This window comes from Petaurus breviceps, unplaced genomic scaffold (genome assembly GCF_028583685.1).
Source record: "Petaurus breviceps papuanus isolate PSGF00001 unplaced genomic scaffold, PetGlider_PUasm1.0 470, whole genome shotgun sequence".
NCBI lineage: Eukaryota > Metazoa > Chordata > Mammalia > Diprotodontia > Petauridae > Petaurus > Petaurus breviceps.
This window is the reverse complement of record NW_027186350.1, coordinates 7,051,027-7,066,661: the sequence shown is the minus strand read 5'-3', so window position 1 is coordinate 7,066,661 and position 15,635 is coordinate 7,051,027. Positions and strand designations below refer to the sequence as shown.

General features: G+C 38.4%; 1 protein-coding gene across 1 annotated transcript in view; it reads left to right on the top strand.

Moving 5' to 3' along the window:
* Positions 1–15,320, top strand: part of GUCY2C (guanylate cyclase 2C) — a 115,770-nt gene extending 100,450 nt beyond the window's left edge. The window contains exons 23-27 of the mRNA XM_069101450.1: positions 2,064–2,238; positions 3,841–3,939; positions 6,104–6,198; positions 13,467–13,543; positions 14,694–15,320. Coding sequence (XP_068957551.1) covers positions 2,064–2,238; positions 3,841–3,939; positions 6,104–6,198; positions 13,467–13,543; positions 14,694–14,868 — 621 coding nt within the window. The 3' untranslated portion in view covers positions 14,869–15,320. The remainder of the gene's footprint in view (positions 1–2,063; positions 2,239–3,840; positions 3,940–6,103; positions 6,199–13,466; positions 13,544–14,693) is intronic.
* The last annotated feature ends 315 nt before the right edge of the window (positions 15,321–15,635 follow it).

The following is a 15,635-nucleotide window of genomic DNA, read 5'->3' as shown; positions in this document are numbered from 1 at the left end:
AATTCTTTGCCACCACAAAAAGAGCTGCTATAAATATTTTTGTACATGTGGGTCCTTTTTCCTTTTTAATGATTTCTTTGGGATACAGACCAAGTAGTGGTATTGCTGGATCAAAGGATATGCACCATTTTATTGTCCTTTGGGTATAGTTCCAAATTGCTTTCCAGAATGGTTGGATCAGTTCACAATGCCACCAACAGTGCATTAGTGTTCTAATTTCCCCGCATCTCCTAAAACATTTGTAATTTTCCTTCTTTGTCATATTAGCCAATCTGATAGGTGTGAGGCAGTACCTCAGAGTTGTTTTAATTTGCATTTCTCTAATCAATAGTTATTTAGAGAATTTTTTCATGTGACTATAGATAGCTTTAATTTCTTCATCTGAAAACTGCTTTGTTCCTGTTCTTTGACCATTTATCAATCGGGGAATAATTTGTATTCTTATAAATTTGACTCAGTTCTCTATATATTTTAGAAATGAGGCCTTTATCAGAGACACTTGGCTATAAAATTGTTTCCTGGTTTTCTGTTTCCCTTCTAATCTTGGTTGTATTGACTTTGTTTCACAACTGTTTTCAAGAGTTTGTAGGTCTATCTTGTGGAAAAGTGATTAGGCAATTTTTGTTTGACCTTGGGGATAGAACTAGGATGGATGGGCTGAAATTGCAAAGAGGTCTTCACTTAAGGAAATAACTTCTTAACAACAGAAACAATTGAAAAGTTGATGCTTTCAGCTTCTCTTCCTACTGGTCTGACCTTCAATCTCCTTTTCTAGAGCATCCTACAAGTCTTCTCTCCCATCCCTTGATATACCCTAGAGCTCTGTTCTGGGTTCTCTCATCTTCTTTCTCTACATATCCTCTCTTGGAAATCTCATCAGTTACAAAGGAGTAAATTATTGTCCCTATACACATGACTCTAAAATCTACATATTTTGCCTTCATATGTCTCCTACGCTCCAGTTCCACATCACTGTCTGCTAGACGTCTACATCCAGACTTCCTATAGGCATCTGAAACTCAACATGTCCAAAATTATCTTTCTTCTTAAAATAGCTTCCTAATTTCCCTATCTCTGTAAAGGACATTACCCTCTTTATTGTCTCCCAGGTTCGAAATTGGATGAACTAAAAAGAAGATAAAAGGATGCATGCACTTGATAACAATATCAATCGAGCTAATTTTTAGGAAAAGATTTAGAATCTCTAGACAAATGTGTGTGACAATAATAATATTGATAATAACTGATGTTTACATGTCACTTTAAAAGTCTGCAAAGAACATTATATATGTATATACATATATATGTCAAATAAGAACCATCAGCAAGGAAAACTATTCCTACTTATGAAATGGTATTTGGAAAATGGTCAATGCTAGAGAATATGTTTTTAATATGTTCTTCTACTGAGTAGGGTGAGGTAAAAAATAGAAAATAAAGAGATGGGGGCAGCTAAGTGGCATAGTGAATAGAGCACTGGCCCTGGAGTCAGGAGGACCTGAGTTCAAATCCGACCTCAGACACTTGACACACTTACTAGCTGTGTGACCTTGGGTGACTCACTTAATCCCAATTGCCTTGCCTTCCCCCCTCCAAAAAAATTTAAAAAAGAAAGAGATAAATTTCAATGAAGGAAATACTGACTTTTGGGAAATATTTCCTAGTTTTTCTCTCCTGAGATAAGTGTAGAAAGCCAGTTGTTGAAATCACATAAAATTATTCTGTCCAATTCAGTATTTATATACTGTTCATCATCAGAGTATTTGGGTGATTTATATTGTTAATAAGTTCATTGTGCAGTTAAAGCACATGGCAGCTGTTTTATTATTCATCTAACTAGATTAAATGACATCCTAGAGAAGTTATTGCAAGAATGTTCTTAATCTGGCTCCCAATAAGATAAATTGTATCTTTTCAAAGATAATTCCCCCTAGTAGTACAGTTCCATGCTTATGGTGAGTGCTTAGTCCATATTATTAAAAATGATGTAAAATAACTATTGTTGCATCAATTTCTGTGATTTTCCAAGGAGTAAGGAAGCTAAAGAGAAAATATTTCCACAGGTGGAGACCATTGGAGATGCCTACATGGTTGCTAGTGGGTTGCCAAAGAGGAATGGCAATCGACATGCAGTAGACATTGCCAAGATGGCCTTGGATATCCTCAGTTTCATGGGATCCTTTGAACTCCAGCATCTTCCAGGCCTCCCCGTGTGGATCCGCATTGGAGTACATTCTGGTATGGAATTAAGAGTTATGCCAACTAGGAAAAATGCTTACTTCTTTGCATGAACTAAGTCAGTAAGGAGAAAGGGTTTCCAAAAGTGATCTCTGTGCCAATCTGTGCCAAATGAATATTTTGTTATCTCTAATTTCTAAGGGTATTTTGTTATCTCTAAATTCTAAGGGTACTCAGTTTTCCAGGAACTATCAGATGTGTCTCTTGAGCATAAGGATTCCTGGGCAGGTTTTAGTTTTTTTCATTTCATTCCTTTTGACCATCATGTAAGAGGAACCAGCTTTTGCGATAAGTTGCCCCATACTTCAACCTTATTAAATGACTTGAGATTCTATTGCCTTTTTTTCTCTATTTCTCCATATATTCTTTATGGTGACATCATCAAACTATTGTGGGGGGAGATTGGATTATTTAAACAAGACAACCTGGGCAAATTCCCATGATGAAATGGCACTATTGTTCCTCTTCCCCACAATAATCTCCTTCTAGAAATGTAGGTCAGCCCAGAACAAGGGTTCTTCACCTTTTTGTTTTGTGTCTGGTGAAGCCTATGAACCACTTCTTAGGATAATGTTTTTCAAAGCACAAAATATACAGGGTTACAAAGGAAACCAATTATGTTGAAATAGTTATGAATTTTTTTAAAAAGTTCACAAACCCCAGGTTAAGAATCCCTGATGTAGAAACTACTAATCTATAACCTAGGATCAAAAAGAAACCACCCTAATCTACAAAGGACACCGGGACATAAAGAGGTAGCAATGACTTGCTTAAGGTCACATAGATAGCTCTTAGCAGGACTGAGGCTCCGGACCCCATGTCTCCAGATTGCTGTGCTGGGAACTTTCTATTCTACCCTGATATCTCCAAGTTTGTTTGTCTCATTTTTCAAGTGGGAGAGACTTAACCTTTGCATGTACCTAGGAACAGATGGAAGTTTCTGAAAAAGGAAGCAAGATGGGAAGAAACCTAAAATTACTTTCTTCAAGAAGCAGCAACTTAATTATGTCAAATTAAATTTTGTCCTGAAGTAGAAGTATCATACCAATGGATGAAAGAATTTGCCTGGTATTTGAGGGTAGATTTTTTTTCTTGGTAGGGGATGGTGGTGATTGTTTATTTTAAATCTACATAAGAACATATTCTTTCCAGGATGAGACTATGCAAACAATATTAAAGTCTAAAACCACTGAGAAAACCAACCAGAAAATGAAAAAATAGAAACATGAGCAACCTGCAAAGTTAATTGGATTTTGCAATTTTTTTTCCACTGTTATTGCTTAATGAATACCTGATTTTGCTATTCCTGAATTAATTTTTAACTTTTAAACTCCTTACCCTCAAATGGCCCAACCAAATATTTGACTGAGCAGCCCTTTTACCCCCATCTGGCTCTCTGCACTGAATCCTTTTGTCCTTGGCAGTTGGAATGGAGCACATAGGCCTTGGAGCCAGACAGTCCTGGCACTTTGTACAGATGCAGCTCCCAAACCCTAGGTGGCTCAGGTCTAGCCCTGTAATGAGTGCATTCTACCAGATTTAAGCTGCCCCATGGTCCAGGTTGCAAGTTCTCTTCTTCACCTTTCTCCTCTCCTTTTTCAGGCCCATGTGCTGCTGGAGTCGTTGGAATCAAAATGCCTCGTTACTGTCTGTTTGGAGATACTGTGAACGCAGCATCAAGGATGGAATCCACAGGCCTCCGTAAGAATAGAAGCCAGTTCTCACTGTGACCACCAACAATGTAGCATTGTAGAAAGAGCTGAAAAATATTATTAGAGATGAATAAGATGAATATCCTTTTCTTGACCTGAAAATTATACTATTACATGTAAAAAATGTTTCCCCTGACATCAGTCATGTTTTTCATCCTGGGTCATATAACAATGAGATAGCCATGAAAATGAGCATTGGTCCATAGGATCAGAGAAAGCTTAGTGGTGAGTAGGCCCAATGAAAAACTGAATATGTTCTATCTTACCTTCCTATCTCCATTTTATTTGGTTACCATGGAGATGTGCTTGGAATACTTTTAAGTTTAAGCTACATTATTAAAATTTTTCTCCATCACTTTCTTAAGTCTAGGTTAATAAAATCAACAAAATAATAAATCAAGCCATGAATTTTAATATTTGTTTATTTCTGAGTTGTATATGGTCACACTGAAAGACCGATTCTCCTAAGCAGGACTCCAGCTATCATGTCCCCAAGAGGAACACAGTGTCCTTGACTAAAGGAGAAAGGGTTATAAGGGCATAGTGCCTTCAGGGAGCTTTCATAGCAGCTTCTGGCTATAGTACTCTGTAGATTAGTGGGACATAGGTGTTAATAGGTACCAGGAATAGTGACTGAGATGTACAACTTAGGATTCATAAGTCAAGTGTCTGTCAGGATGGAGTCTATATTGCTTCAGCCTGAAATGGGGTGGCTAGGTGGCCCTGTGAATAGAGCAGTGGGGGTTGGAATCAGGAAGACTCATCTTCATGTGTTCAAATTTGGCTTCATATGCTTACTAGCTTCTATGACCCTAGGCAAGTCACTTAACTGTTTGCCTCAGTTTCCTCATCTGCAAAATGAGCTAGAGAAGGAAATGGCAAACCACTCCAGTGTCTTTGTCAAGTAAACCCCAAATGGTATCACGGAGAGTCAGATAAAACTGAACAACAACTGATAATGAAAAGAATGTTAGAATAGTCACTTATACATGGGAGAAACCCAGCAGATGTTTGTTATTGATGTTTATGAGAGAAAGCCGCAGTACAGTGGGAAGAGTGGGTTTGAAATCAGAGGACCTAGGTTTAAAATACAAGTCTGTTACTTAATATCTGTGTCACTTTGGAGAAATCACTTAACCTTGTCTGGGCCTTAATTTCTTCATCTATAAAGTAAACGGTTAAACCAAATGACCGCTAAGGTCCCTTCTAGGCCTTAATCTATGAATTCTACAATACTATTATTATAACAGAAGGCTATATAGAGTAGAAAGAAATGGTCTTGATGAGAATAGAGAGGACTCCTAAAAACTGGACAGGTCAGAAAAGATTTGTGCTAACAATTTTTGGTGAATTATGAGGTTGTTTTGGGAGATGTTGGTTTTAAGCTTTGTTGAGTATTCAAAATGGAATTGGTAATTATATAGCAGCGGTTTCCAACTTAATTAGGACTGTGGCTTCTCATTGTTAGTTTTTTTATGTGGGTGAGAGCAAGAGAGAAAAACTTCAGAGAAGTGAACCCTCCCTAGTCACACATCATTAATTGACTGCTAAGTATCTCCTCTTGTATGTTCTATAAACATCTCAAACAAATTATGTCCAAAACGGAAATTTTTATCTTTTTCTATGGACTTGCCTTCATTTCAAATTTCCCTTTTTTGTTGAGTCTATTCACTTTTCTATTTTTCTATTCACTATCCTCCCAGTCACTTAAATTTGTAAATTTAGAATAATCTTTGACTCTTCCTTTTCCCTCATCCCACATAGCCAATATGTCACTAAATCTTGCTAGCTGTACATCCACAATATCTCATACTTATTCTCATGGCCACCACCCTAGTGATGTCTCTTGATCACATCATAATGCAAACAAAACCGAAATCCCAAGGTTCCTGCACCAACCGAGGACACATCTTCTGCAATTTGGACAAATGTGCATGAACATAGGAAACAGTGATTAGGGAACATTCTACAGAATAATGAAAATCATTTGCACTCCCATGTGAAGGGATATGCTTTAAGTAGTATGCTTTTGAAGAGGATACCTAAGATAAAAAGAATAGTTGAAACATATTGCTGGAACAAGTGAGACCACATGTAGCTATGAAACAGGATTCCGAATGTAAATAATCTAATTTTGCTTTTTTCCTTTCTAGCTTTGAGGATTCATGTGAGTGGATCCACTATAGCTATTCTGAAGAGGACTGAATGTCAGTTCCTATTTGAAGTGAGAGGAGAAACTTACTTAAAGGTAACAGATATGTAGAAACACTAGCCACTACTTCTTTTTTTTTTTTAAAGCAATCGGGGTTAAGTAACTTGCTCAAGGTTACATGGCCAGTTATTTATGGGTGTGGTGCTAAGTATCTGAGCCTGGATTTGATCCCCAGGTCATCCCAACACTGGGGCCGGTGCTGTTACTCGCTGTGCTACGTGGCTGCCCTACTAGCCTCTACTTCTATTTATTTTAACTGTATTTGGAAATATTTTCATCAGATACCTCTCAAGCCCCAGAGCTGAAGAAGGTAAAGATAGAATCTAACAACTTTTCCCCAATTATCCTCTCTAACTTCTCCTCACAGGTTAGTGATCAATGCAAGAAATGTCAACATCTTACTTTTGTTTCAATTAAGTGGTCTCAGATTTGGTTTTGAGACCTTTGTCTACATTCAGGGGCTGATGAAAAGTTTTTATTATTTCCTTCACATACATATCAATGCCTTTCTCTTTATTTTTCCAATCAGAAGAGGTACATCTTCCCAAATGGGAATGAGAGATACAAGAGTATACTAATAACTGTTTAACAACCAGCTGCCTAAAAAAATTGTTTAATCTCCATTATTAACATTTTCTCCATCACTTTCTTAAATCTAAACAATCAAAAAATATACAAATCAAGCCTTGATTTGTTTATGGATTTGTAAGGTGTAAATGCTTACACTGAAAATTTAACGGTTTCCTCTCACAATACATTTATCTCCAGCATACCAATGGGGTAAGAGAGGGGGTTTGGGCTAGAGAGGTTAGAGCTGCAGGCCTTAATCATCTTAGTTATAAGCTCCTGTTTCCTCACTTCCTGCCTTTTACATAAAACCATGTTAGCATTATGCTGCTAATATTATCTATCTTCTAAAAAGTTACATTGATGCCTTATATTTTTATATCACATGAATTTGTGAACATCCTCTTCTGCCTGTCACTTAACCAGTGATTCTTCCCTGATAAAAGGATTCATTTTTTTCTTTTTTTTGCTTTTTGGAGTGGAGAAAGCAGGGCAGTTGGGGTTAAGTGACTTACCCAAGGTCACATAGCTAGTAAGTGTTAAGTGTCTGAGGCTGGATTTGAACTTGGGTCCTCCTGACTCCAGGGAAGATGCTCTATTCACTGTGCCACCTAGCTGCCCCTAAAAAGATTCTTTAAAAGAAAATATTTTTACTAAAACAATCCATACACCAACCATGTCTAACAGTATATCTGTCTGACTGTCTGTCTGTCTGTATGTGTGTACATAGACAACATTCCAACCAAAGGAGGGAAGTACATTTTCTCATTGCTTCTCTGTGTCCAAGCTTGGTCATTATAATCACACAATGTTCTGTTTCATTTTATTCTTTCCATTTATGTTGTTGTAGTTATTGTGCCTGTTGTTTTCTATGTTACACTTTATTTTACTTTTCTTCAGTTTATATGTCTTCCCAAGTGTCTCTACATTTCTTATATTTACTATCATTTCTTGGTGTACAATAATATTCCATTTCTTTTATGTACCATGATATATACATAAATCACACTCCCCCATCACAGAATTAGAACTGTAGAATTTCAGAATTGTGAAAAAATTGTGATGTATGATTGTAATGGGATACTACTGTGCTATAAGAACTGATGAGCTCAATGATCTTAGAAAAACATGGGTAAATTTGTCCAAAATAACAAAGAGAAAAACGAGCAGAACCAAAAGAACATTGTATACTGTTAACAGCAACATTGCTTTAAAACCAACTTTGAGTTACTATTATAAATGCCCAAATTAACTACAAAGACCTATGGAGGAAGATGCTATTGGCATCCAGAGAAATAACCGATTAATAGAATATGTATAGAATGATTACAAAAATATACATATTTGTGTCTAATGATAGCCATGAGAAGAGGAAGAGAAGGAGGGAAGGGAAAAAAGGGGAAAGGAAAAAGGAAAAAAGTTATATGATAACTTTATTATATATTTTTAAAATATCAAATTGTATATAATAGATCTGCAGCTTGATGTATAATCATCTTTTTATTATGTTGTTATATAAATGCTTATTTTATTCCATAAATTAAAAATAAAATAAATAAAACTTCAAAAAATTATGAGGGATCTTCTTTGTGCCTCTAGGCCACTAGAAGTATCCTTTTAGTTCAATCCATATGTGAAAAAGAACCATCACTATGACATGTACAATAAGGGGTCAGTGCTTCTTAAACTGTGGGTCAGGACCCTAGGGGTCTCACTGATGGCGTCTCAAGTGGAAAAAGTCTAAGCCCTGATAACCTTGTGAGAAATGTGCTCACTTTAGAAAGAACAATACTCATTGTGAAGCTAGCAAAGTCCTCATTTTATCCTACATTCATTCTGAATGAACAGGTAACTACCAAAAGGAATACACTTGCTCAGACAAATGCAAGGCTTTTTATACTGTTTCCAGTTCGAATTCCCCTCCTCTTGCTCTCCACTGGCTAGATGTAACCCCCTGAACCCCTCACTTCATATTCTCTTACTTGATATGTTCCCCCTCAAACAGCTCATCAAGCACGCGTACAAGCTTCTGACCTTTTACCTGATCAGAAGCCTGGTTCTGCTAGATCACAGCTCTGATTAGAACTAGTCACCTCTGACTTTCATTCTGTTATCACTCAAAGCTGGAAGTAGTTTTAATGCTGTGGAAACAGAATTCCTTCTTTTGATTCTCACAGCCTCGACTTGAAGTCTTCCAATGAGGTGGAACCCACTACCTCATAAGACAGTCTATTCCACTTTGAGACAGCTCTAATGGTCAGAAAGTTTTTTCTTAGAACAATCCTAAATTTGCCTCTTTTTCACTTCTACACATGGGTCCTGATTCTGTTCTCTGGAGCCAAATTATAGCTCTAATGACCCCTACAATCTCTCTTCTCAGTCTTCTCCAGGCTGAACAGCTCCACTTCCTTCCAGGGTCCTCCTGCATCATGGTGATTGTTTGGATCCTGATTACTCAGAGTGAATGTAAATAGCAATTGTTTCTGTTTTGGCCAGAAACTCTGAGAGTCTTTCCCTCCCAGATTATTATTATTATTATTATTTACTAGGTAAAAGAGGCCATTTTTTGTGCCTTATTTTTTACTTAGCCTTGATCACTGAATGGGCATTGCCTCAGACAAACTGAGACCTGGGAAAGATCTTAGTTTTAAAAGGTCAAGGTTTCCTACTGTATCTGGCGCCATCTCCAGTCATCCTAATGTGAGAAATGCTAGAAGTCTGATTTCCACAGATTCTATAGGAACAATGGATATTGTATAGGACGTGCAGGAGGTATGAATCAGGATGAGGGAAGGAAGGGCAAAGCGACCTTCTCCAATCAAATAGATGGAAGAAATCTGTGTTTTCCCTCAGAAGAGGTGTAGGTTAAGCTGGCTCACACTGTCCAGGGTCAAAGGACGGTCACCAACTTTTTATTAACATGAATGTTTAACTAGACTCATACATATTAGGTGACATGCACAACATAGAATTAGAGCCTTATTATCTGAACATGGACCCCATGTTAGCTCATTTTCGGGAGGAGAGAACACATGAAGGAGTAAATGTGTAGTGGACAAGTCAGAAAGATTGTAACCCAGAAGAGCTGGAACCAATCCCAGTTCTGAAGGGAGGAGCGAGGCAGGAAATTCTAATGGAAGCAGCATAAAAGGGTTTGTATTTGTCTGATTCTCTGTAGTATTTTGAAGAGGCTACCCATTTATTCAGGAAAGAATAAATGTAAAATAAATGTAATGAAAACCTTCCTGGCTTTCCAAAAAGTATTGTTTATTCCTAGGCTAAGTATATTTCTAACACTAATCTATATCTCACCACTGGACTTGATGACTCCAGGGGAGAAAGTGAGGCTGGTGACTTTGCATAGGCCTCCCTCACTTAAATCCAATTCACTTGCAAGTCTTGGCATCACCTTCCTCATATCATGGTCCTCCTTGAGAATGAAGGACAAACAGTAATGTGTCATGTACTTGAGGCATTTTCCCACCCTTTATCATCCTAACTGTTTTTTTCTGGATACTGTCTAGCTTGTCAATATCTTTTTTAAACCATAATACCCCAAACCAAACACAATTCTTCAGTTATAATTTGACCAGGGTAGGATACTGAATAGCTGTCACCTTATTTCTTGAAGCTATTCAGGAGCATGCTGGTAAATGTTTCACCATCAGCTCTCAAAAAAAATGTATACATGACACACTTAAAGTTTAATCTGTATCAGTAACATTTTCTCCATTACTTTCATAAGTCTAGACAATCAACAAAATAATAAATCAAGCCCTCATTTGTAATGTTTGCAGATTTCTGACATGTAAATGTAGATGTTAAAAATTTAACAATTGCCTCTCCCAAGGGGTTTGAGTTGGCTGTAGTATATACCTGAATTTTAATGCAGCCCAAATGATGCATGCCTACATTGTTTCCATTTCTTTACTACCACAAAAAGTGCTGCTGTGAATATTTTGATAGATGAGAGAGAGAGACGGAGACAGAGACAGAGAGAAAGAGAGAGATAGTTCCCCTTTCCGTTTTTAACTTCCTTGAGGTACAAGCCTCGCAATAGTATTATAGTATCTGCTCTATTTGATTTAAGGTACTAAAACTTAAAATATCACTAAGACTTTTGAGACTGCTTGTTTGGTGTAAAATGCTCATCTAAGTCAGTAATACATACCGTGTTTCCCCAATAATAAGACCTATCCCAAAAATAAGCCCTCCCCTTACTGTGTAAGATTCCTCTAAAATAAGCCCTCCCCCGAAAATAAGCCCTATTGAGATTGCTACTGTAGTGAAGGTGATCCCCTGCGCTACACGCTACATTATGGTACCCTCTGTATGCACTGTTCCCCCCCCCCGAAACGCATGCCGCGCTCCGAGCTGCATCCAATCAGAGCTGCAGCAGTGAGCGCGTCATCCTGTTCTTCCCCAGTGATTTGCTTATTGAATAAAGGTACATTTTTTTGTTCACATTTACCTGTTTATTAAAATTGCTGTCAATGTTCATTAAAATAAGCCCTCCCCTGAAAATAAGCCCTCTGGTGTTTTTCTGTCCAAAAAAATTAATGACAGTGTCTTATTATTGGGGAAACACGGTAGGCAGCATAGTATAGTAGAAAGAGCTGAATTTGGAGTGAAGCCATGGGAATCCAAATCCCAGCTCTGCTACCTATAATTTGCGTGGTTTTAGGAATTCTGCTTTGCTTCTCTGGGGCCCGGTTTTATCATCTGTAAAATGAGGGGGTTGGGTTCTCTTTTTCTCTCTCACTTTGGCCTCTTCCTGTTGGTGGAGAGCCTGTTAGCGGATTGCGGTGTCAAGATGGCTAAGTCTAAGAACCATACCACCCACAATCACAGAAATGGCACAGAAAGGGCATCAAGAAATCTAGGTCACAGAGACACAAGTCTCTGAAAGGGGGTGGCCCCAAGTTTCTGAGAAACATGCTTTGCCAAGAAACACAACAAGAAGGGTCTGAAGAAGATGCAGGCCAACAACGCCAAAGTCATCAAGGCCTGAGCAGAGGCCATCAAGGCCCTGAGAACCAAGGCCTCCAAGGCCGAGCTCCTCAGACCCAAGATCCCCAAGGTTAGTGCCCAGTGTGCTGGCCACAAGATGGCTACCAAGCATCCAGGCCATAGGACTGGCACCAAATGTCTAGACCCCAGGATCATGAAGCCTGACTTATCAGAACCACTGACCCCAAGGCTGCCAAACCCACTGACCCCAAGGCTACCAAGCTCACTGACTCCAAGGTCACCAAGCCTGCCACCAAGATCAGTAAGTCTGATTCCAAGTCTACCAAATCTGGCCCCATGGCCACTAAATCTGATGCCTAAGGTCACCAAATCCACTCCCGAGGCAGCTAAGTCTGAAACCAAGGCCACCAAGTCTGATTCCAAAGTAGCCAAGTCTGATTCTAAGACTACAGAGCCCAGTGATTCCAAGGCTACCAAGCCTACTGACCCCAAGCCTGCGGAGTCCAAACCCAAAGATTAAAGCTGCTAGTCCCAAGCCTTTGAAATAGATGCTTCAGGGCAAAAGGACTTGTTTAAACCCTAAAGCACTGTTTTCCCCAGCCAGGGGTATGATTATTCACTATTTTATACAAATAAAGGAAATGGTGAGTCATAAGAAAAAAAATGAGGGGGTTGGATTTAACAACCACTAAAGTCTCATCCAACTCTAAATCTATCAATCTATGAGCCTCTTGTTTGCTGATCTTCTTTCCAGTCTTCCCAGAAGTTCCCCTTCAACAATGAGTTCTTCCCCAAGTAATTTATGTTCTTGGGTTTATCAAACATTGAGCTACTGGGTTCACTTATTTTTAGTTCTTGCTTCTCTAGTCTGTTCTACTGATCTTTTCTTTTTTTTAATTACTGTTTCTTAGTATAGTTTGAGGTCTAGAAGTGTTATTGCCCCTTCCTTTTTTCCCCCATTATTTCCCTTGAGATTCTATTTAAATCTATTGTTCTGCTAAATAAATTTTGTTATTGTCTACTTTTTAAAAGTAATCCCTTGGGCACCTTCTTCTTGTTGTTTGTCCTTCATTTTTTTTTTTTTTGCTTTTTGATTTGCCCAAGGTCACATGGCTAGTTTTTGTGTTAAGTGTCTGAGGCTGGATTTGAACTCAGGTCCTCCTGACTCCAGGGCCGGTACTGTATTCACTGTGCCACCTCGCCCCTTGTCCTTCATTCTTAAAGAGGACCATGACATCAGGAAGGTGATGCCATGACTTGCAAGTTAATTAGATTTAAGTGAGGCAGGGCTGTGCAAAGTTATCAGCCTCACTTTCTCTTCTGGAGTCATCTGGGTCTAGGTGACCAGATATAGATCAGGACAACAGGAGATGGCTCTGCTTTGGGTATCTTAACACATGGTTGATGGAGCTGTGAATTGGCATAGCCATTTTAAAAAGTAGTTTGAAATTCTAACCCCAAAGTCACCAAACTGTGTATAACTTTTAACCCAGTTATACCTCTACTATACGTAAACCCCAAAGAGATCTAAGAAAGAGGAAAAGGACCCTTCTGTAAAAAAAAAAAAAAATTATAGCAGCTCTTTTTGTAGCTACAAAGCAATGGAAACTAAGAGGGGGTAGGTGTCCATCAATTGAGGAATTGTTGGATAAGTGCTGTTGTACTGTAAGAAATGACCAAAGGGACAGATTCAGAGAAACCTGGGAAGATGTATATGAATTGCCTTATTCCACCACCAGCAATGTGTCTCTTTTCTGTCTCATTAGGGAAGGGGAACGGAGACCACCTACTGGCTCACAGGAGTTAAAGACCAGGAGTACAGATTACCAACACCTCCTTCTGTGTAAGTTATAGAATGGGGAGTAAAGGACAGAAAGATAGGGAAATGGGTTGTCTCGGTTCTTGAGTCTAGACTAGCAGTTTTCAAACACTCAAACTTTTTGGTCTCAGAAACCATTTACAATCTCTTTTTTTAAGCAATTAGGGTTAAGTAACTTGCTCAAGGTTACATGGACAGTTATTTCTGGGTGTGGTGCTGAGTATCTGAGCCCAGATTTGATTCCCAGGTCATACCGATACAGGAGCCGGTGCTCTTACTCGCTGAGCCACCTGGCCGCCCCTACAATAAGCATTTATTGAGGGCTTACTATGTGCCAGGCACTGTGCTAAGCCCCAGGAATACAAATGAAGGTTAAAAAACCAACCCAATCCCTGCCCTCAAGGAGCAGGAAAGCAAAGGAAGGATGATAAGATACCAGTGTGGGGACATGGTAGAGAAATCAGGGAATTCAGGACTAGAGTTGAGAGGGAACTGAAGAGTGACTATGGTTGCCCTAAGCACTTCCTCAAAATGGAGGTTCAAGGAGGATCTCAACAACTGGAAGAGGAAGCTTTGAGGTAGAGAACACTTCCAGAGTGAAAAGGTTGCTGGAAATGGTAGAGGTTTCCTCAGAGTGAGGAGCAGAATCAGGTAAGGTTATGGTCTTAGCCCATCCAGCATCAGCATATCCAAAAACAGTTCAACTTGTTTTTTATTCCTACCAGGATGAATCAGGTTTTTGCTTTGCTTTGCTTTTACAAATCAAACCTGTTTCTACCTGGAATTGATTCTATTCAAATGAAACAATGTCTGGGGAAGTCCCTTATGAACAGCAAAGCCCTATACAAACATAAAGTAACCTATATTTTATATTCATCTTTGACTCTAAAACTTATTTTACAAGAGTTAGAGGCAGAACCACCTGAAACAAAGCTAGAGCAGAGTTATTGTCTATATGAAGACTGCCTCAGTTTCCTCATCTGTAAAATTAGCTGGAGAAGGAAATGGTAAACCACTCTAATATCTTTGCCAAGAAAACCCCAAGTGGGGTCACAAAGTATCAGACACAACTGAAACGCCTCAACAACAATAAAAAAAAACTACATATGATGGTAAGAAGCTAAGTGGATGGTATTCTCTCTCCTTTAATGTTTCAATCTGTTCCTCATTTCAGGGAGAATCAACAGCATTTACAGGCAGAATTTTCCAACATGATCGTTGAATCTTTGCAGAAGAGGCAAGCCCAAGGTTTACCAAACCGGAAACCAAAGCGTGTGCTCAGCTATAAAAAAGGCACCCTGGAATACTTGCAGCTGAACACTGCAGATGATAACGAGACCTATTTTTAAATCCAAGCAAGCGCTAAGGCCTCTGTCAAATTAGAATCTACATACTCAGGGAGATCTTGTTTATCTTGGAAGTTTGCCTTATCAAGAAGACTCTAAAAAAAAAAACAGAAAAGACCTAAAAGCTTTCGATATCTTTTTGGTCATCTCCTTAGAACATATTTTCTTCTATGAGTGAGATTCATTTCCTAGTAATTATATGTTGCTATGTGACCTGAATAGTTTCTCACTGAACTTTATACCCTGATAGGAAGGAAAGATAATTCTATACTAGAACTCAAAGAAATTCCACTCTTGTGGGTTTTTTTTTTTTGATGACTCTATTTCTTACTATTTCTATTTTGGTATTTTTTAATTGTCATGATTATATTTTAAATATGTTATGTCTGTAAGATTATCTTTGACTTGTAATTTTTGGAGAAAATGTTTTATTCTATTTGATAGGAATGAAATAAAGAACTTGTTTGGTTCTATGTATGGGTTTCTATTTTTTGATTCACTTTCCTAAAAGAACCAATTCAATTATCCTAGGCAGGTCAAAACTGACATTGAAGTATGTGACCTTCAAGTAAGTCATTTCATGACTCTGGGCCTTGATCTTCTTATGTATAAAGTGGGGAGTTTGAGTAGATGATTTATGGATTACTGTCAGGGAGAGGTCCCTCAGTCTAACACTGTTGGTTCAAGTTTGATGTTAGGATGAAATGAGTCAGGTTGCTGAACAGCTAACAGTATGAGGTTTACTTCTCCCTGACATAGAAAGGATAATC